The sequence below is a fragment of the Rissa tridactyla genome, chromosome 6 (genome assembly GCF_028500815.1).
Source record: "Rissa tridactyla isolate bRisTri1 chromosome 6, bRisTri1.patW.cur.20221130, whole genome shotgun sequence".
Classification (NCBI taxonomy): domain Eukaryota; kingdom Metazoa; phylum Chordata; class Aves; order Charadriiformes; family Laridae; genus Rissa; species Rissa tridactyla.
In genome coordinates, this window is record NC_071471.1 from 15,213,286 (window position 1) to 15,233,764 (window position 20,479).

At 51.4% G+C, this 20,479-nt stretch overlaps 3 protein-coding genes across 5 annotated transcripts in view; 2 read left to right on the plus strand and 1 right to left on the minus strand.

Annotated features, from left to right (window-relative positions):
* UBXN7 (UBX domain protein 7) overlaps positions 1-7,319 on the plus strand; it is a 31,575-nt gene extending 24,256 nt beyond the window's left edge. The window contains exons 11-12 of one of the 2 annotated variants that reach the window (XR_008467085.1): positions 792-6,111; positions 6,231-7,319. Coding sequence is in view for 1 of the 2 variants with exons in the window: in XM_054206351.1 (XP_054062326.1) it covers positions 792-953 (162 nt within the window). In the remaining variant the exon portion in view is untranslated. Of the gene's footprint in view, positions 1-791 lie in introns of both variants that reach the window. The other variant, XM_054206351.1, reaches the window with a different exon arrangement.
* Positions 7,320-8,412: 1,093 nt separating this feature from the next.
* TM4SF19 (transmembrane 4 L six family member 19) lies at positions 8,413-16,357 on the plus strand. 2 transcript variants are annotated; one of them, XM_054206373.1, is made up of 6 exons: positions 8,413-8,613; positions 10,943-12,695; positions 13,389-13,572; positions 13,685-13,762; positions 14,519-14,670; positions 14,958-16,357. In XM_054206373.1, the coding sequence occupies exons 3-6, from the start codon at positions 13,396-13,398 to the stop codon at positions 15,139-15,141; spliced, it is 591 nt and encodes a 196-aa protein (XP_054062348.1). In that variant the 5' UTR covers positions 8,413-8,613; positions 10,943-12,695; positions 13,389-13,395; the 3' UTR covers positions 15,142-16,357. The 2 variants fall into 2 exon arrangements, with proteins under 2 accessions (XP_054062348.1, XP_054062347.1); XM_054206372.1 differs by having other exon boundaries at positions 10,943-11,515.
* Positions 16,358-16,473: 116 nt separating this feature from the next.
* Positions 16,474-19,826, minus strand: NEU4 (neuraminidase 4). Its single transcript, XM_054206354.1, has 3 exons — positions 18,361-19,826; positions 17,926-18,181; positions 16,474-17,536 (listed from the first exon to the last, which is right to left on the minus strand). Exons 1-3 carry the CDS (start codon positions 18,559-18,561, stop codon positions 16,485-16,487), a joined length of 1,509 nt encoding a protein of 502 aa, XP_054062329.1. The 5' UTR covers positions 18,562-19,826; the 3' UTR covers positions 16,474-16,484.
* Positions 19,827-20,479: the final 653 nt, after the last annotated feature.

Genomic DNA, 20,479 nt, shown 5'->3' on the forward strand with positions numbered 1-20,479 from the left:
GCAGTTGGTGTATCCCCTACTGTTCTGCCAATCTCCATTTCTCTGTCCCTGTTTATTTGTACTTTACGCTCTCATCTGCTGTGTTTCCTGGTGAACCTGGGAAGTCTCTCCCATGGTAGCATGGACATTAGTTCTTCCTGATGCATCTGCTTGGTGGGTTGTGAGGCTGCTATCCCTTCGTCCCAGTGCCCTCTGTATCCTGCCCCAATCGTTATTGTAGGCGGAGAAGTCAATGAATTGAAAAGAGCTTTAAAAAACAAAACCACCCCAAAACTTCATGCTTCTTGAAGGCAGGAAAAAAATTTAAATTTGTAGTAAAAATGCTGCATTTATTTTTCTCAATGTTACTTGACAAAATTGCTTCTTTGGTGGCTTTTAGGTTTAATGTAAGGATAATATCTGATAAACAAGTGAGGAGGCTTCTGTTTTGGGGCACTTAGGATTTTTTTTTTTTATCTTTTTTTTTGCAAATCTTATTTTACTGTGCTTTGAATGTGTGATGGGGAATTCAGCTCACTTGAATTAATGTATGTCTTACATGTTGTGTATGTCTTCCTTCCGTTTAAAAGAATCATTAGGTAAGGGATCACTTGGTTATTATTTTTTATGATTATTCATACCACGTGTGGGCCAAATTAGATATTAAAGTAAAAGAGAGTCTATGCAAAATTTGAAAATTTCCTTTGTCTGTGATAGCAAACTTTTTTTAAAGGAAAATAGGAATTTTTTTTTTACATTATTTTGTGTTGTTTTGAATTATATTACAGTTCTTTGCCTTTCTTTCTCTCCAGGCTCTTGTGAAACATGTCCAGTCAAAAGGATACCCCAACGAACGCTTTGAACTTCTCACCAATTTCCCTCGAAGGAAACTCTCCCACCTGGACTATGAGATCACGTTACAGGAGGCAGGCCTGTGTCCTCAAGAGACTGTCTTTGTGCAGGAAAGGAATTAGCACCGTGGCCTGAGTTCTCCCAGCCTTCCTCCCCTCTCCTCTTTGCCTGGGACACCAACTCATTAAATATGCAGTTGAGGGTCATAGGATTGCAGCGCTGAAATCAGGCAGGCAGCTGGCTGGCCCTTCTCTCACTTCTTCCCTTCTCCTGCTCTAGTGACCAAATGAGAGTGTTCAGAGATTTATTTTCTTCCTCAGCTTGGGCCCTGTGGAGAGCATCGAGAAGAACATCTTCCCTTTGTTTTCATGGAATAAAGTAGAACGGTGATCTGTGTATGCAGTATGCTGGGGCTTGGAATGGCCATAGTACACATACCCTTCTCGCTGCTATTCTTAAATCTGTTTTGTTTAATTTATTTTTGAAAATAGTGTGTGATAAGGCACTGAGTCATCTCTCTGTAAGGAGAGAGTGTAATCTTCAGTACAGTCTTTCCTTTGTTTTGATTCTCTACATGAAAGGTCTCCATTAACCGTACAGCCTTCTTAAGGGTTCACTTATCATAGAATCATAGAATGGTTCAGGTTGGAAGGGACCTTAAAAATAATCTACTTCCAGCCCCCCTGCCATGGGCAGGGACACCACTCTGTGAAAACTTGGGTTTTGGGAAGGAGTTGGGTTGAGCTGTGGTGAGATACTTTGCCTCCATCTAATCTAAAGACTTCTAGATTGCATGCATGTTTTCCTCCTGCTTTAAATGCTGCCAGTAGAGATGGTAAGAAAAGCAACCAACCACAAATAAATCCCCAGCTATACTCTATATGGGATTGACTGCTTGGCCCCGAGGGAAATCTGCGTGTCCGCTGTTGGAGCAGATTTGACTCCTTGGTGGGGTTTCCATTTGTTCTCTTCCCAACATCCCCTAAGTGTCTCCTTTTTACTTGCTCTCAGGATTTTGCAAATGATGATAGAAGGTGGCAGGATACTGTAAAGATCTTGGACTCTCTGGAGAACGCCTGTTGCAACCTGTTAGTTGGCTTTTTTCTTTGCCTGGTGTTTTGTTTTGTTTTCCCCAGGAGTGACTAGCTTTGCAGGGGGTTTAGAGCACTGACTGCAATTGAGCAGGACAGCAAGTCCTAGGCAGGTTTTCTTTCATTGATTAAAAACATACACAGCCTTGCCAAACTGTGGAATGAATTAATGCTTTATAAAGGACTTCACAGCCTGGTGGCTCCCATGCTCTAGGCCGCTTTTTGTTCTATTTTCATGTTCATCTACTGTCACTTACCTCTAAATATGGAAAGCTGCTCCTTTATTTAGGCTCTCTTTTCATCTGCGGAAGGTGGCACCAGAAGTCACACAGGCGTATCCTGTGCGTACACTGGGCCGTGCAGAGTGCCCTGTTTTCCCAATGTCTTCTCTAAACATTGAGCTGTTCATCAATTGGTGTTAGGGTAGGCATTACAGTGGGATAAAAGTTGACTAAAACAACCATCCTCAAGGTGGATGTCAAATTTGTGTATTTACAATGAAGAACTCAGTGTAGTGTGCTCTCATCAGTGAGGAAAACGGCATGTGAGACCTACCATAACTGCTAACTCTCTGCAACTGTCAGCTGATTATACTTGTTAAAGACTTTCTTTAGTGGTCAGAAATTTAGTGTAGACTAAAACTTTGCAAGATGTTTTGCCTTTAATTTCATACTAGCCTGCATACTTTGTAGTCTTTGAATGTAGGGAATCACAGACAATGTCTTGCGTTTCCCCTGGTAATGCCCACTCACAGGTGTCGTCTTCTCACAATTGAGGTTTTACATGTAATCATACAACTGATTTCCCTTCTACACAAAAACTATTTTGCATTCTGCTGCAAGATGCAGTACCAGGAAAGCAAAATCTGGTAGCAGTTTCCCAATCAACAGTTGATGTGACATCGGATGTCCTTTTTTGTTTGTAAAGAGGCTCTGTCATGGAGGCTGCTTTAGAAAGTGAATTGCAGGGCCAGCAGAAGAGCCGGGGGGGTTGGTGTTTGGTCTGTGAAGCAGCAGTGGCATCTGTAGACTGAAGGATCCTTTGTGTTTCTAGGATATCCCAATTCATAACTCGGACGTACGAGAGAGTGGGACACAAGGAAACCCTTTCCATGTAGGTCTGATGCTTCCCTAAGTAGCTCCAGCTGTCTAGTTGAAATAACTCACTCTTACGTTTGTTGCCTTGAAACTCATTACCTCTTCTGTGGTTAGCCACAAGAAAATCAAGGCGGGCTGCCGACAGGACAGAGTTCCCAACACGTGTATAGATAGATAGTCCTTTGGTCTCCCTCAGGTGGGCTGGCATGGGAGCATGGTGACCTTTCCTGCTCTCCTGCCTGTTCCTGCCAGCGTAAGCAGGGAGCCTTTGTGGTCCCTCCGATTCCTCTTGTGCATTGCGGTTGGTTGGCTGTGTTTGCTGGTGGAGGGCCAGCTCATTTTGGACAGGCTTGGGTTTGTTATCCGCGCTGGGAATGTTGTTCCACATCAGCTTTTCTAGCAGTTAAGTTCAACAGACAAAATTGACTCTTGCCTTTTCAGTCCTAGGTCTGTTTTACTGGTAGCTTCTCTTCACCCCTGCCCCTTGCGGCTGGTCCTGATGTAGGTGGGGCTAGGCTGTCCTATGGGAAAGCAATCTGATAGAGAATAGCTAACAGCTGTATCCCCAGTGGGGAAGGGGGGGAACTGCACTGCAGGCAAGAGCATGAACTTCTTCCATCGGTTCTGCTGCTGGAGAGATTGTGCGCTGCGTGGGCCCGTGCTGTGAACCTTCCTGTCTTACCCCCTCTTTCAGAGCTAAGCGTCTGAGGTGCAGGGCAGTGGGCAGCCGACAACTCCTTCCTTTCCTCTTTGCTCAGCTGTAGGGAAAGGAGTAACCTTACATTCATCATTTTGCTATCAAAAACAGAAGTGGGAGCCCTAGGTTAGCTTTTCATTGCTTTTGTTATGCCAAGAGGAGCTGGGTCACCTCTCTCATGAGGAAGGAAACGTTGCACTTGGCTGCTGCAAGTTGATTTTTAAACCATCAAGAAGCATGCCTCTTGAGCACGGTAAATGGTTTTGCCTGCTGGTGTAGTGAGACCAGGAGTCCTTATGTTCACTTCATTTTTAATTTCTTGAGATTTTATTTAGAAAAATATTAGTATTTTTATAACCTAACAGGGAAAGAAGAATGTGAAACTGAAGATCTACATTGAAAATGGGATTTTTTTTTTTTTTTTCCCCTCTGTCTCACAGTTCCTAGTAGTTTGTTCTGTTCCAAGAAATTATGAGCCTGTTTGTTTTGCTTTGTTTCTCTGGCCCGGTGTGTTTTTTCTTCCAGTTTTCTTTTGCTTTGGTCTGGGAGCAGGGGGCAGAGGAAAAAAATGTTTTTGAGAAATATGCGTCCCTGCATGTGACTCTTCTCTCCCTTTGTCCCTCTCCCCTCTTTCCTCCTCCTTCCTAACCCAAATAAAACCAGTGTTGCAGCACACGCGTCAGTCAGCTGTGCTGTGGTGGCTGAAAGCTGTTCAGAAACAGCACCAGCCAGGATTCAGCCTCTTCAGATCTTCATTCATGTTGAAGCCCTTTGGAGTTTTGGAGGCACGTGTTTTGCTGGCCTGAGGAACGTGGCTGAAAATGTTAACCAAGTTCTGCCTGCGACCGCTCGTAGCAGTGAAGGTGTTAAGCTAGTTGGGCTGTTTTTATAAAGAGCCTTTGTCACAGTTGTTCTAGATGTTAAATCTGAAGTTCACATTCCTTTTGACAAGGTTGGAAAAAATGCCTTAAATCTCTGATTGCAAATATGATGTTGAAATATGAAGGACAAAGGAAAAAAATCCTTCAAAGGCTGTGGTTTGTGGCTTCCTATGGGTGTTGCTTGGCCGTAATTTGCACGTTGTGTTGCAAGGACTGCCATGAGTTTGGAGGAGCAGAAGTGCATGTAGACAGTGGAAGTCTTTCTGGGTAGAGAACTAAAGAGAGCTAATGTGTTTCAAGCTGTAGCTTCTTGCTGCTTGCGGAGATGTTTCCTTTGCGTGTGCTCTTCATCTAACAATGCTTTGTTTCTATATTTAATGTCTAACTGCAGCTAATAGTCACAGTCACGGCAATATTCAGAAACAAGGCAAAATGAACGCTGGCTTTTCCTACCAGGTGCTGTTGACACATCTACTGTTGGCTTCCTGCTTGTGATCCTTCAGAGGCCCAGAGAAGGATTTCAGGTCTTCCTGATGATACGTGCTCCAAGTCAAGCTGATTGACCAGCTTCAACCTCACTGCATTCCCTACTGACATAAAAAAGGCTGATCAAGGCCGTGCCAAACATTTTTGGTTATTTTCGTTAGGTTTGGAATTTAGGTCTGCAATTTTTACATGCCTGATGTTCATGGACTGAAGTACGTTGCCCTTCCTGGTGAATCAGATAAGATAAATATTAAAGGAATGTCCATGTATGTGCATAATAGCCAAGTAAAATATAGTTGTCTCCAAAGGTACCTTTGTTCCTAAGTAGTTTTAAACAGCAGTTTTACATCAGCATGCTTTCCAGAGCTCCCTAGATCTTCTGCCTCGCTGTTACAGGAGAATAACACCTCTTCTCCGTTAAAGCATGTCCATTTTTCACTGCTGTTTGCATTTCATGTGGTCCACTACTTTCATAGATGCATTTTTAAAAGACTACCGAATTTATATACTCATCTGCACCAGCTTTTACCAGCTTCCGCTTTTACTGGTGCTATGTTTTGTGCCCTTGCGGAAATTGGCAGCTGGTTTTAGTACATGTTTTAATAAATAAACCTCACTGCTGAAGGGCCTGATTTCTCAAATTTCTGTTCTTGCTGGAGCACCAAGCTTGTTTGCAGGGGCTCAAGAGCAACAAGTGCTAAACTGGAAGTAATTTTCTTTTGGGGGCAAGGCATCACTTGTGCTGCATTTTGTCAGCTACTGGCTGTGGGGATGCGTAAAATGTGGTGTTTGTGGTTGTTTTTCTAAACCACATAGAAACAGATAACAGAGACACCTGCGTGGGAATGCCCATGACAATGGGAAGACGCATGTCATTTCAGGAACTCATCACTTAATTTTTATCCCTTCTTAGTTTTTAGCAAATGTCACTACTTTCTTCTTGTTTAATCCCTTTTTTAGTCAAGTTAGTTGAAAAACAGGTAGTCCTGTGCTCCGAGAGGAGGAGGGGTAGCGGACATGCGCTTTAGGTGGGTGAAGTGCAAAGTCTCAGTCCCATAAAAACTGGGTACACCATGTCTGTCTGTTTTAATAGATTTGATTGCAGCCTCTCCTCTCCCCCACCCTTCCTATTTATTTATTTTGACAGAAATTACTTTCTACAAAACAGAACAGCCGCTGTTCTAAAGACAAAATAGAACTCGCCTTCTGAACCCTGTGTTGGCCATCTGCATTGTTGGAAGTACCCGGCAGTCGCGTGTTTGGAGACCGGCTGTCGAGGTCTGTTGGTTGATGTTCTGCAAAGACAGTGTCGCCAAGGTTTTCTCTGTTTGAGCCCAAGATCTTACCGCAGTTTGGTTATACTCCGCTGTCTGCCCCTGAACCGGCGAGGTTAATGGATACGCTTTCTGTGATGTTGTACAGGATGACTTTTGCTCCGGTGTCCTCTTGTCCGTGAGATCCTTAGTGTCTGTCCACTCCCAATAAATATAGCCATATGTATATACATATATATACACACACACACGTGTTTTTAATCGGAGAATGGGGCACTTAACACCAGTGCCTCAACTTGCCTCAGTTTTTTGTTTTTTTCACATGGGTGTATTATGAGTGATTGCAGAAGTTGGGGATTTGGTCACTGTCTCTAATTACTGTGAGTGCCTGCAGTACAGAGAAAAGTCATTTCGTAACTGCTTGTTAAATGGTGCTGAGACTTTAAGGTATAGAAGGATAGATAGTAAAAGTACTTGGAGCAGGGCAACGAGGTGCTATTTTATAGAACAGATTTATATGAAGAACATCTGGGTAAAACTCAGCTCGGAGACATGGTGCCTCATCAGAGACACCAGACTATAGGATAGATGATTTTTATAAATGAGGCTGTTTCCTCTAATTGGTGAACTTACAGTGTCAAAATTATGACATTTTGATACTGTAAAATCACCAATTAGAGGAAACAAGGAAACAGCCTCATTTTTTTTTTTTTTTTTTCAAAATTATAAAATTTTGAAAGCCTGTCAGTTTTTACGGTAGCCACTTTCTTCTTCAATGATGACGACTTCACGTGGGAGGAGGGAGAGGATTAATTTGGAATATTTCAGCTCACTGTGCTGGGAGGGACCAAACTCAAGGAAACCTCTGATCTATATACACAACTGCTGCATTTTTTTATAAATATATGTAAATGTCCTATTGTAATATTTGATCCTGGAAATAAAACAAACTGTTTTCAGTAGATTTCTTCATCTCTTGGTTTTGGGGTTTGGGTTTTTTTGTTGGTTTAGTTCTAATGAAAGTCTATCCCTGTGTTATATGGAGAGTTTTGAGTTTTTCCTTGACGTTATTGGGGTAGAAGGAAACAAAATCAAACCGAATTCCCTGTTTGTGTCTGAATTTTTAGTAAAATGGTCAGATTGGGTGGGTTTTATTTTCCTTTGCCTCCTGGTCCGTGAATCTCGACTTGGCAGAATAGGTCCGGGTGCCTTAGTTTCTGTTGGACCTCTGGGGAGTTTACAATTTTCCTACCCTGACTGTAGCCACTTTCGTTGGCCTCGAGCCTTTACAAAATAAGTAGCAGAAGCTGCAGCTCAGCTGAAAAAGTCTAAATGTTTATTTTAGATACTAGCTCCGTGTTTGCCCAGCGGGAAGGACAGGGCTTGCCTGAATTTGAAGCCTGTTTGTGCCTGGTAATAAATATGACAAAGTAACTCTTCAGTAGGAAGCATCCAGTTCCTGCTTACAAGGAATTGTTGATTACAGCGAGCCGCTGGCTTACCCCAAGAAGGCTTCAGCCCATTTTGCAGGTTACAGAATCTTGAAGTGAGCCAAACTTTTGGTACCTTGATAGGAAAAATCCCCTTATGTAAATGAATAAAAAGAGGCAGGGATAGGATTTTCCGTCCTTCCCAATGGAAGAGCAGAGAAAATGTGGCTTTCTATTCTGAACTGTCAATGTCCTCTTGGTACAGGTGGTGTCAAGATGGAGCCTCCAACTTCTGCAATTGTTTTTTGGGCTCCTTGGGATGTTCCTGTAATGGCCTCATGTGAAATGCCAATGAGCAGAGTCCCTTCTGGACAAGAACTTAGCAGGTACGGTGGGGAAACAAAAGCTTAAGAAACTGATGTGGGGTCATCCTCGTGTTCCTGACTGCGGGTGGGTCTCCGCTGAAACAGTCGTTTCAGCCACTGCCCCAGTCTTTCTCAAGGGAGGTTGTCCAAGTTCCGTGGTTGACACCCTTCTGGGAGGCACCAACCTCCAGAGGAGGCCAGGAGAAGGCTGTTGCCTCTCCAGGGGTATCCTGGAAGTGATTTTGTCTTTTGTTTTCAGTGTGTACACCTCTCCCTCTCGCTGTGTTAAGAGAAACGGACAATTCCAGTTTCAGTGATGAAGACTTGCTTGTGTGCCCATTGAGGCTGGAAAACAGGCTGATCTCTCCATGCAGCTTAGGAAAATATTTTCTGTTCCAGCTGAGTTGGAAATATTTTTTCATCACAGTCTGCAGGTCGAGGAACTACAGGATAGGCTCAAGGTACCTCTTGGGTTTAATTTATTTCTTTTTCCTTTCTGCAAACTCCTTCCAACTTTTAACTGGGTTGGTTTAGCTCATCTGAAGTATTAAATCAGGTGAGATTCAGAAGGAAGTTAAAAGGAAATGCCATGTTGTCTAGCAGTGTGGTGGTGGTATTTCTTCAGTCTGAGTTCTAGCCCCAAACTCCAAACGGGGCTTGCGGAAGGGGATTACTGGTGGCAGCAAATGTGCCCACACCTGAGTTTTGAGACATCTTAGCCAGTGGCAGAAATAGATGCTACCGAGAGGAGTGGGAGAGACCACTGAATCGTGTTGAGCATCCTCCAGAGAGGACCGAGGTGAACTTTGGTTTGGCACAGAACAATTCAATCTTGCCGATTCAAACTCAGCTCAGCCTCTTTGATTCTCCTTGAAGCCAAAACACTCTTGAATCCCAGCCTGCCATGCAGTTCCCACAGCCCAGAAGGTGTTGGGGAAGCAAGGAGCAGGGGAGCGTGGTTAAGAGAGCGGACACGGTGGTTATAAAAAGCTCACAGACCTTAAAGTTCAGAAAGAGCCACTGCTGAATGTGATCTGCAAACCGTGGACCGGAGAGGCCGAGCCCTCTTAAGTGTGATGGGATAAAGCGACGCGACACGACTAGGGTGAAAGCAGTCGGCGTCTCTTCAGCTGCGATCTGGTGTCAGGGGAGGAGTTCACAGGAGGACCTTGCCGAGCCAGGATGGCTTTGCCTGGCACCACGTGTGGCAGCGCCATGGCCGGGTGACTTGGCAGCAAGTTACTAGCCTGTAATTGCCATGCTGATGCTCCATAATTGAGTCGCTGTGCAAGAAAGGGGGGCATGCAGCCGCTTGCAGTACTTGGGAAGCACTAAAATGAACCTATTAATAACGTTATTATTATTACTATTACAGACTCAGGCTGGAGTTGGTGTAAGGGGAAGATCAGCGCTTCTGGGGAAAAGATTCACCCTGGGGAAAAGATTCACCACCCCCATCCTGAATGGCGTGGGGTTTTCTGTGGGAGATGATTGACCAGATCATGTGTGTGGCAATGTGGGATGCTCAGATTGCCGTGACGTAGAAAAGGGCACAAGATGAAGTTGCAACACGTTTTCTTCCAGCAGAGTGAAAAACGCTTCCTGTCTTTCTAAGTTTAAGAAAAAAAAAATAAAAATAAAGGAGGAAGGAAAAATCGGATTATTCTCAGCAGTCTGCTGTCCCGCATGTCCTACATGATTCGCCTTTGCTGCTGACTGCTTTTTAGAGACTGATTTATCTTATCTAAGAATAAAATGGGGATTTACGCGCTGGTGCAAACTCTGATTTTCCTTTCAGAGGAACTATCATCATTCAGATAATCTCCTCCTCTCAGCTTATTTTTCCTAGAAAAACAGTATTGGCTGATGTAACCCAGCCTCACCCGTTCATCTTTTCCCATGTGGCACTCGAGGGCTCCAACTCCATTCTCTGTTTCTTCCGACAGAGCATGGCACGCTGTACTTAGGGCAGGTTTTAGGTTCTCAGCAGTCCTGTACTCATTGATTTGGAAGCAGGAAAAGCCACTTTGAAACGTGTTGGCAAATGCTACTCGCGTGCGTTCCCTGAGGTAGAGCAAGTTGGGTTCTAAACCTAAAGGTAGCACTTTAGTTGCTTTTTTTTCCTCCTATATTGGAGCGAGACTGTATCAGGGCTACAAGACAGCTGCACTTACGCTCCATCTCCTGTGGCTGTTGCAGACGGGGAAGCCCACGTCCCAAGCAGCTGATGTGCCTCAGGTCCTTGTGATGAACGCACGAGGAACCTGAGCCTTCTCCAAACTTTTCTTTGAGAAGACTCTTCCTTTTGCCTGCGCAGCCCATGGGCAGTTCTCCTCTGTGCTTGTGCTGCCTGCGACTTCTCTGCCAGAAAAACTGCCCAATTTTTGCCAACTTTTGTCCTACGGCTTCCCCATTTCCTGTTGCCGGACACGGAGGTCATGTTCTCCCAGTCCTTGTCCTGTCTTGGAGCCTCTACCGTTAGGCCTTCTCTGTGGGGACAGAAGAGGAGCTTCCCCATTGCACATTAACTGCCAGCCATGGGTACCCCGGATAGGACTTTGAAATGCTGTTGTCTGATAACTTGCAGTAATGAAGATATCCAGAAACAACCTTTCTCTCTCAATGTTATCACGGAGGTGTGAGACATGTATGTAATGGGGTATGCTCAACACCTGGAGGAAAAGCTGGGCCATCTGCAAGGAGGCAAAGGCAGGAGATAGGAACCAGCTGAGACACAAGAATATTTACTTAAAAGTTTTTATTGAAATATTAGTGTTCTCCCTCCTGTAGGTAAAAAGGAGAAGAGGCAAAGCTGAACTGTGCAGCATCCACACACAAAGCTCTTGCACAATGAGGGAAATCAGGTGAAACATAATGGAAGAGGCCCTTGGTGGAGGACGTGGACTCATGGTGACAGAACGATAGCGGTTGGAGTGAGCTGCAGAGGAGAGAGGAGAATGTTCTCCCTACGTAGTCATTGCAGGTCGTTCCAGGAGAAACAGGGTTTGCTACTCAGGCAATGGCCAAAGTCAGGCGTGGTAGAAGCCTTAAGATCTGAAGTTGTGCATGTTTTGGTGGTCTTGTGGCTTCTGCCAGTGAAAGGGGGCATAATCAAACCGATGGATCAGCTGCAGCGCCGGCAGAGGCTGCCTCATTCAGACCGGACAGTCATTCTTCCTTTTGAGCAGCCCGTTGTGTCGAAGAGGAAGGATTATGACTGATGCAGTGGGTGGACCTCGCGCTGGAGGAGTAAGAGGTGGGACACAGGCTGGGACACCATAAATAGTCACCCATGGGTGATGCCTCCAGGAGAGGGCTCATCCAAGGGTGAACGCTGCTGGCTCTGCGTGGCATTGCTCCCAGGTAAGCCGGGAAGGCGGGAGGACGGGTTCCCTGGGCTTTGCTTGCATCCGCTTGCTTCTGGCCATGGCAATGTGCTGGCAGGCAGAGAGTCTGTCTTTACAGTGTCCTAACAGAGGCTGGTTCAGCTGCACTTCTGCTTTACCTCCCCTGACAGAGGGGTTTGTCTGTCTGTATTGGCTGAGGCAGAAGAAAGCAGCTAATGGAAACTTGCTTCTTGCTTGAGGAGAGCGTTGGGGGGACAGCAAGCCATGGAGAGCTTCCTGGGGGAGGAGATGTCCTGCCTTCCCCAGGACAGAGGTGGATGGGAAGGAGAGTCCTTGGGGAGGGTAAGGGCAGACTTGCAGATCACAAAAGCCTCTGGCTGGTGAGAGCAGCCCACACTGTGAGCTCCAGAGGAACAAGAGCTATACTGGAAGGTCCTCCAAAGCGGGGAGGTGGGACTTGGCACCCCCCTCAGCTCATGGCTCTGAGGGGACAACCACACGCAATCACTGGACTGCAGATGGGACCACAGTGAGGGCGAGAGGCCCTAAATTCTCTGTAACCAAGGCAGGGAGGATAGCCAGCAGAGGGGAGGCGGAGCTCCAGGATGGGTGGAGCTGGTGGTCCACCTTGGGCTTCTTGGCTTGCATCCTCTCCACACAGCAGGGTATTGCAGCCCTGTTCCTGCACGCTTAGCCTTCCCTGGCCCCCAGCAGCCTGGTAGGGCTGGTCTCCAGCAGGTCGCAGGGACGCAAAGCCCCATTGGGCTGGTGGCCCCTGTCCCCTCGAGCCGTGCGGGGACTGGAGTCGCTCCTGCCCCGTGACGAGTGTGAGGGGGCTGAGGCAGCTTTTCCCACGGAAACAACCACGCGGCGCCTCCTCGCTTCTACTTCTGCAAAGCCAGAGCAGAGCGAGCCCGAAATAAACTGGCCAGCGTGAGAAGCAGCCCGATTCAGGGAGCTTCTGCGAAACCAGGCTGCAAGCCACCAGGAAAGGGGAAAATCCACAAAAACACCCTGAAGCAAAAATGAAGGCAGGGCAGGAGGAAGCTGGGAAGCCGGAAGCTGGGACAACAGCAAACCAAGCTGCTTTCAGCGGTCCCAGAGCAACCGCTGCATGTCCCCCTTCTTGCAGACGCAGAAGAGGGATAGCTAATTTTTGACAAGGTGTCACCTGGAGACGGGCAGGCACTTTCTAGGTGAATAAAATATAAATAAATATAATAAATACCAGCAGAGCTGGATGGCTCGCGCAAGGATAGGTGATAACCTTTGCTTTATCAACTTTAATTGGTGTCAGCATATTCAGACCTATGGTAGGACTAGTGAGCGATGGGGATGGAGTTCCTGTTGCCTTTGATTGGAGACTGATGGGCTTTCACAAGTCCTTGTCTGAGGGTTTCTCCCCTTTCCTGGCTCCCTCTGGCTCGTTGTGAGCACTCAAAGTCAAACCGAGCCGTGGCGGTCGGTCTCTTTCCCGCAGTAGGATTTTGGAGGAGCCCACGCTGTGGGTCGCAGAGGTTTCAAGGCTCAGTGTGAGACCTGCCGTTGTCCTAAACTCCCTTCCCTGTTTGGCAAAGAAATATTAGCAGGTCTGAAGTTGAGCTTCTCCTTCTATGATAAAATAACCTCAAGAAAACCGTTCAGCGGCAGTAGATCAGTATTAACATTGAATTTATTTTTAATATTAATTAGATGGTGTGGGGAAAAATAGGATTTCAACTGGAAATTGCTCTTGAGTAAGGGCGATGCTGGTGGGGCAGGCTGGGACCCAAAACTGGGAACCAGCAAACTCCCATCCACCCGCGGCTGTGCGATGGGCTCGGGGTGGGGGCGTCGTGGGGCCAAAGGCAGCCCCTTCCTCTCCTCCTCTTCCTCCCCATCCCACGCAGGGTGGCCATGTGCGTGGGGAAGTGCAGCCGCATCGTGGGTCCCTGCCTGCTGGCGCTGGGCACGCTCTCTATGGCAGCCAACATCCTCCTGCTCTTCCCCGGTGGGGCATCCAAGTACCTGGCGGAGGGGCACATCAGCAAACACGCCAAGCTCATGCCGGGTGTCTGGGGAGGCGGCATCACTGTGAGTACCGTGGTTCGCACCGCGTCCTCCCTCGCGTGTCTGTGGAGCAGGGGTAAGGGATATGGAGCAGGTGCCTCCCCTTCGTCCCCCAGCTGCTTTTCCCTTCCCGCAGGTGCTGCTGGCAGCGGCCCACATCACGGCGGTGGGGTGGCGATGCGCTGGCTGCTCCGACTGCGGCACCCGTTGCAACGTAAGGCGGCGCCGGGACCCCTGTGCCAAAGCAGTCCCAAGCGGCGGGTGGTGGGATGTGGCGGGTGGCCCCACGGGTGGGATGCGGCAGGTTAGCACCTCTCCCACAGCCCCACGGTGGGATGTGTTGGGTGTCCCCTCTTCTGTGGCGGGTTGTGGCAGGGTGTCCCCTCTCCCATGTTGGCTCATGGCAGGGTGCCACTCTGCCGTGGCCCTGTGGTGGGACATGTCACGGATCCCCCTCTCCCATGGCCCCACGGTGGGATGTGGCAGGGTGTCCCCTCTCCCGTGGCCCCACTGGAGAGGGTGGCAGAGCCCTGGCACAGGCTGCCCAGAGAGGTGGTGGAGTCTCCATCTCTGGAGACATTCCAAACCCGCCTGGATGCGTTCCTGTGCAACCTGCGCTGGGTGACCCTGCTCTGGCAGGGGGGTTGGACTGGATGATCTCCAGAGGTCCCTTCCAACCCTATGATTCTATGGTGGGATGCTGCGCGGTGCCGCGTCCCTGGAGGACAGCCCATGTGTTGCTGCATGGGCTCTGCCCCACCGGGCTGTGCGTGGCAGCTCCCTGCCCACTTCCTCCCAGCTCAAAACAACCCAGCACTGGCTCCATCCTCAGCCTCGGCTCCCCAGGGCTGGAGCCCTTTGGGGTGAAGGGGAGGGGAGTTATGCCCCCTTAACCAAACTCCGTTGATAACGCCCAGCGGTGTTTTGGAGCCCGCCTGATGTTCGGTCCCTCCCTGGGTGCTGCCCACAGGCTTTCATCTCTGCTGTGCTCTCCAAGCTGGCGCTCCTGGGCGCAGCCGCCTGCTTCGTCCTTTCTGGGGTGGGTTTGACCAACGGACCCCTCTGCTTCTACAACGCCTCCGAGCATGGCACCCTCTGGGGCTACCCCTTCCTGGATGCCAGGTGAGGCAGTGGGGTTGAGCCGCTAGTGCCGCCTCGTCGTCTTATTGCTAATTAAGTTGGGATTATTTACGGTGGGTGGGCTTGGTGGGCTTGCTGATGGTGATGGAAGAGTCTGGTAGCTCCAGAAGTCCTCGCCTTCTACAGCTTTCTATGTGGTGCTTCCCATCACTCTGCTGACCCTTGGGATGAAGGACAGGGTGTCTGGGGCACATCCCCACGGAGGAAAGCAATGCGATTTCTGACCTGCTGCAGGTCATTTTGCATCATCTCCTCTCCCTGTTGCGCAGGACAGAGAACTACATGCACAATCGCACCTGGAGCATCTGCCTGGAGCCAGCAGGCATCGTGGCCTGGAACGCCGTCCTCTTCTCCCTCCTGCTGCTCATCAGCGCTGCCGAGATGGTGCTGGCCTCCCTCCAGATCCTCAACGGCTGCCTCGGCTGCCTCTGCGGCTTTTGCGAGGGGAAGTAGGGACCTGCTACTGTGCCAGGAGGCTGGCACTTGGAGGAGGCATCATCCCCGCGTGTACCTTGGCCAGTGGCAAATGCCGTGGCGGGGATACGGCACAAGCTGTGATACCAGCCCGGTGCAAGACAGATTCCCCCATGGGGGAAAGAGACCCCAGCCCGCACGAGACGTCGAAGCCATGTGTGTGGGGTCAGCGTGCAAAGGGCTGCCTCCGTGCAGAGCCCTATGCCCAGGTGGTATGTCTTCCTCCACCCTGGAGCAGATGCCCCACCTTTGGGCTGGCAGCCACGGGGGGTTGTAAACCAGCCCGGTGAGCGATGGCGGTGGGGACCTGGCTCCTGGCATCCTAGCACTGAGCCCGACGGCTTCCCTGGCCGCTCCTTATTAGCCTCCACCTGCCAAAGTTCAAAACGTGACATCGTGGTTTTTGTAGAAATAAGAGTTGGACCGTTAACCTATTTTCGTTAATTAATCTGCTTTTATGGCAGCTTGTGGTGGAGTTTGTCTCCTGCGTGGGGCAGGAGCCAAGCCAGGCTCTGGCTGGGAGACTTTGGATAGAGTTGAGCTGAGGGAGGTAGTGCTGGAAACGCGGTGTAGTCCTGCACACGCAGGCTTGCGGCAGATGTTAGGAGCAGCCGCTCATCCCCACTGGTCCAGGACCCGCTGCACTCGCCGGGGGTGATGCCAGGTCCAGCATGTCCCCCATCCCCGCGCCCTCGTCCCCGAAACCTCTCTGGGGACCCCGCATGGGTACAGACCTGAACTTGCCTGTGCTGCGAGGATGTTTGCCCCGCAACTGACGAGGTTACGAGGAAAATAGCCATGTCCAAAGTAGTTTAAAAAAAAGGCAGTCAGCCAGATTGAACAGTAACCGGGAGATTTTGCAGAGACCATTGAGAAAAAGAGGAAGTGGCTTGAACAGGATCGTTAAAAAAGCAGCATAAATATTTATGACCATGGGAGGGAAACTGGTGGAGCAGGGTGGTAGCACCAGGTATGGCACAGCCGGAGCGTCGTGTTCCCCCCACCCAGCCCAGGCTGCCCCCAGATGCTTTCTCTCCTGCAGTGCTGTTGCTGCCCCCTCTTATGTATGTCATGGGGTGGCTCGTGTGCTGGGAAAGGAGCCTGGGCCTGGGCTGGTGGCACAAGCCTCCGTGCCCAACCAACTATATAATTAAAAAAATAGCAATAAAAAAAAAGAGATAAAGTCCAGTTTTGAGATGGTAGCGCGTGCCTTCTCTGTGGTGTGGCTGTGCTGGCCGGTGGCAGGACCCCAGGCTGGGAGTGTCCCGGCGCCCTGGGGTCCGGCACTGGGTGATCAGGGAGAGCCAACCTGGGGGGAGGCACTAGGAGATGAAGCAGCTACTTCGCCCCCACTTTCTGCGGTGTTGGGGGCCGCTGTCCTGCCGGGACACAGTGGCTGTCAGGGGGATGTTCTGGAGCACATCGTGCAGTGTGAACATGCTAAAAGAGATCTGCTCGTAGGGTGACCGTGTCCCGTTCTCGTAGAGGCAGGCAAAAGCGATGGCTGGGCCACCAGAGATGGTGGCCTCGTTGTAGGGCAGCTCCATGTAAGCCAGGTCCGAGTAAGCACTTGGGCCCTCATAGATGACCCATGGCTCGGTCCAGCTCTCCACGTCCCTGGGGAAGGTGCTCAGGTGAACCCCCATGTTGACCCGTGACATGGAGCTGGTGGGGTGGGAGTAGAGGACCCATGTCGGTGCTTGGAAGAAGGGAACGGGGTTAGTGGGTGCTGCAGGATCCCCTTGGACCAGGGTACCACTGCGGGCATGGCTGAGACGCCCCGGGGTAAGACAGCCCTCCTTGGGCTCAGCTGGCTCGTGGTGGCTGCTGGTGGCCACTGCGGGCAGCTCATCACTGGCTGCCTGCGAGGTGGACACGGACCGAAGCCCTGGCAGCATCCTAGGGAGCAGCCGGCGAGCTGAGCCCCGGAGGGACAGCACAGAGTCCCAGGGGGCAGCAGGGACATACACGAATGGTGCGGGGAAGCCAACAACGCTGCCGTGACAGCCATGGGGGGGCTCAACCAACCGCTGGACCAGCTGCCCCCTGTGGAAAACAGCCCCATCGTCCGTGCTCAGCGCCTGGACCCTGAAGCCCAAGGGACTGCGTGCGTTGCAGTAGAGGACGTTGGAGCCATCCTCCTCGTCCACTGAGACCAGCTGGCACTCGCCCGTCTGCAGGTTGGGAATGAACTCCCCGAAGCGCCAGCGCTGGCCATGGTCGTCGCTGTAGAAGGCGAAGGAGTGAGGGGTGGTCTTGCAGAGCTGCCCGAAGCACTCCTTGCAGTCGATGTGGTAGCTGTAGGCGGGCACCAGCAGCCGCCCGGACCGCAGCTGGATCCCGTGCCCGGGGCCCAGCGCGAACGTCGCCCAGTCTGGGAAGCAGAGATGGGATGGAGGTGAAGAGTGGCCTCCATCGTACCCCTGCCGTGCCCAACGTGGAAGGGTGTCCAGAGCATCCCCCCAGCCTAGCCAAGCAAGGTGATGGGGTGGGAGGGCAGCAAGTTATCCTCACACATGGTCCTACCCATAGCTACACGGCTTCTCCATCGCCTCCACCCCCATGCAAGTGATAGGGATACTCTCCCCATCCCCACTCTCCTTCGCTTGGGGTCCTCTTCCACCCCATCTCTTTGATGCTCGTGGGTGTCCTACCCCCGAGGTCACCTCCGGCCACACCATGGGTGGCTCCAGGAGGCCAAAACACAAGTGCACCCTCCTGCTGGCTGTCCTCCCCCCTCCTCACCCCTCTCTGGTGGGCTACCTTTGATGGCCCCGCCAATGACCTGCTGCGTCAGGTCTGTGGCCGTGCTCCAGCTCAGGCCCTGGTCCGCACTGGTGACGCAGCAGAGGCGGGTGACGTTTTGGCCAGTGACGATCTGGTAGGCTTCAGGAGTTCTGCCCAAGACCGTGATGAAGAAAAGGAAGAGGGTGCCGGTGAACTCATCGTAGAGCGGGCAGGGGTTCATCGACCGGTGGTGCTGCAGCGTTGCTGTCTCCAGCACACGCATGTCTTCCCACTGCCCAGGGAGGAGAAGAGGATGGAGGTGGGGGTGAGGACCATCCCACTTCACCCACCCGCTACCTCACCTCCCTGCGCGGGTGCCTCCTGGAGCTCAGCTGTGACACGCACAAGCCATGGAGGACAACTACTTGGCTGTCTCCGTGCCCCCAACCCCAGGTGCATCCCTCATCCCACCTCCACATAGCTCCCGTAGACGGTGCCACGGCGCAGCACCAGCAGGTTGGCGTGGGCATCGTCGGCGCTCAGCCGCTCCTCCGCGAAAGCCAGCAGCTTGGCCACGCAGGGCAGGTAAAGCAGGGCGGGCACGCGGTAGGTGACACCATTGGACTCCTTCTCGAAGAGCACGGTCCGGGCAGGGAAATGCCGGGAGCCCATGGCATCTGCAGCAGAAAGATGCAGCCCTTGCCACGGTGGGTTGGTGAAGGGGGAGAACCAGTTGCTGGCCGGGAGCCGGGTTGTCCTGGAGGGGTCTGGGTTTTAACCTGGTGGGCTTGGGTTTGGGGAACATCCCTCCCCCCACCCTGGAGCACAGGCTGGAGGACAGGCAGTGTTGGAGTTGAGAGGGGCTGAATGTGTGACAAGTCACCACTGCTAACACGGGACAGGATTTTGGGTAACACCAAAGAGGCTGACCCGAAATAAAACTACATAAAATTAAATTGATCTTCAAGATGCTCTTCAAAAAGGGTTTCTGGTAAATCACGGCCAGCCGGCAAAGGGCAGGTTGAGACCTGGGGTTCCCTGCTCCCATCACCGACCGGGCACTGGGGGTGGGGGGCAGAGCTCATCTCCACATGGACAAGACCCTGGGCCCAGCCCAGGGTCCTCAGAGGGGGGTCAGGGACCATTTTGTCCTGCGGTTCTGGTGCCTCCAGTGCAGCGGACCCAGCCGGCTCCTCATTTCATAGACTCATAGAATTGCCCAGGTTGGGGGGGACCTTTCAGATCCTCGAGTCCAACCATCAACCCAACTCTGACAAAACCCATCACTAACCCATATCTCTAAGCACTGTGTCTGCCCGGCTTTTAAATACCTCCAGGGATGGTGACTCCACCACCTCCCTGGGCAGCCTGTTCCAATGCTTAGTAACCCTTTCAGTGAAGAAATTTTTCCTAATACTCATCCTAAACCTCCCCTGGTGCAACTTGAGGCCGTTTCCTCTTGTCCTATCACCTGTTCTGTGGGAGAAGAGACCGACCCCCCCTGGCTACAACCTCCTTTCAGGGGGCTGTAGGGACCGAGATCTCCCCATGGAAAAAGCAAAGGCACTCACCGGGTCGTGCTCAGCTGGGGGGGGGGTCCTCGCTGTCCCTCGCCCCCACCATGGGGTAACGCCAGCCCCCGCAGCCACCGTCTTTCTGCAGAGCCCGTCACCTCGCTGCTTCGCCTGCTTCACTGCCACCCCCCGCCCCTCACAGGGTCCCCCCACCGATGGGTCACGGGGCTCCCACAGCGGCGGCGGCTGGGAAAAAGCCCTGAGTCAGCAGCGCTGGGCGGCACAAAGGCAGCGTTACCAGCCCGGGCAGAGCCAGGGGCCCTGCCGATGCCAAGCTGCCGCCTTGGACCCCCCTCAGAGGGGAGGCAAACGGAGCTGGGGGGGGAGGGGGGGTAGTGTTTGCACTCCTGCCTCAGTTTCCCTCCTCCTGCATGCTGGGCGAGGCCAGACCTCCCTGCCCAGGTGCTGTAACCCACGTTCACCATGGTCCATCCCAGCCGTGAGCTCCCCAGCCTGAGGGCTGCAGTCCGGAGGGTCCCAGCCTTCCCAGGACCACCCCCCCGCACACAAGTCAGCTGTTAAGAAATTGTTTTTACGCTTATATTCCATCCCTGGCACCAATTTAGCTAAAGGGGTGTGACAAAATTCATACGGCAAGTCATGGATCAGAAGCTCCAAGGTGAAAGCCCAGGCTCTGGCTACAGAATTGACCGGGAAAGGCCCCCGGGGATTGCCCAGGCTGAACATGGGCGGCTGCTGTGGCGAGTTACAAATGCCTCCTCAGCCTGGTTAATTTTAGCCAGGGTTACTGGAGCAGAAAACCATGACGGTGCCGTTAATCTCCGTGTTGCCCATCACATGGAACCATGAAGGTGCGGTTAATCTCTCTGTGTTGCCCGTCACATGGGTTGAGGAGCAGCACAGGTTGCAGTGCAGGAGGTTAACCCTTGCCTCGGCTGGCTCCCCTGGCTCCCCGCCGGCTTTAAACGCAGCCGAGGAAAAGCCCAGCTCCGCTGCCCTCTGACAGCACCTCTCCCGCTTCCTGGGCTGGGATGCTGCTGGGCTGCATCACCCCC

Coding starts and splice junctions, on each gene's coding strand:
- TM4SF19 (XM_054206373.1), top strand. CDS start 13,396: ATGTGCGTGGGGAAGTGCAGCCGCATCGTGGGTCCCTGCCTGCTGGCG. Junction 13,573..13,684: donor TCTGGGGAGGCGGCATCACT/GTGAGTACCGTG, acceptor CCCTTCCCGCAG/GTGCTGCTGGCAGCGGCCCA. Junction 14,671..14,957: donor TACCCCTTCCTGGATGCCAG/GTGAGGCAGTGG, acceptor CCTGTTGCGCAG/GACAGAGAACTACATGCACA.
- NEU4 (XM_054206354.1), bottom strand. CDS start 18,561: ATGGGCTCCCGGCATTTCCCTGCCCGGACCGTGCTCTTCGAGAAGGAG. Junction 18,182..18,360: donor TCTACGGGAGCTATGTGGAG/GTGGGATGAGGG, acceptor CTCCCTGGGCAG/TGGGAAGACATGCGTGTGCT. Junction 17,537..17,925: donor CATTGGCGGGGCCATCAAAG/GTAGCCCACCAG, acceptor TCTGCTTCCCAG/ACTGGGCGACGTTCGCGCTG.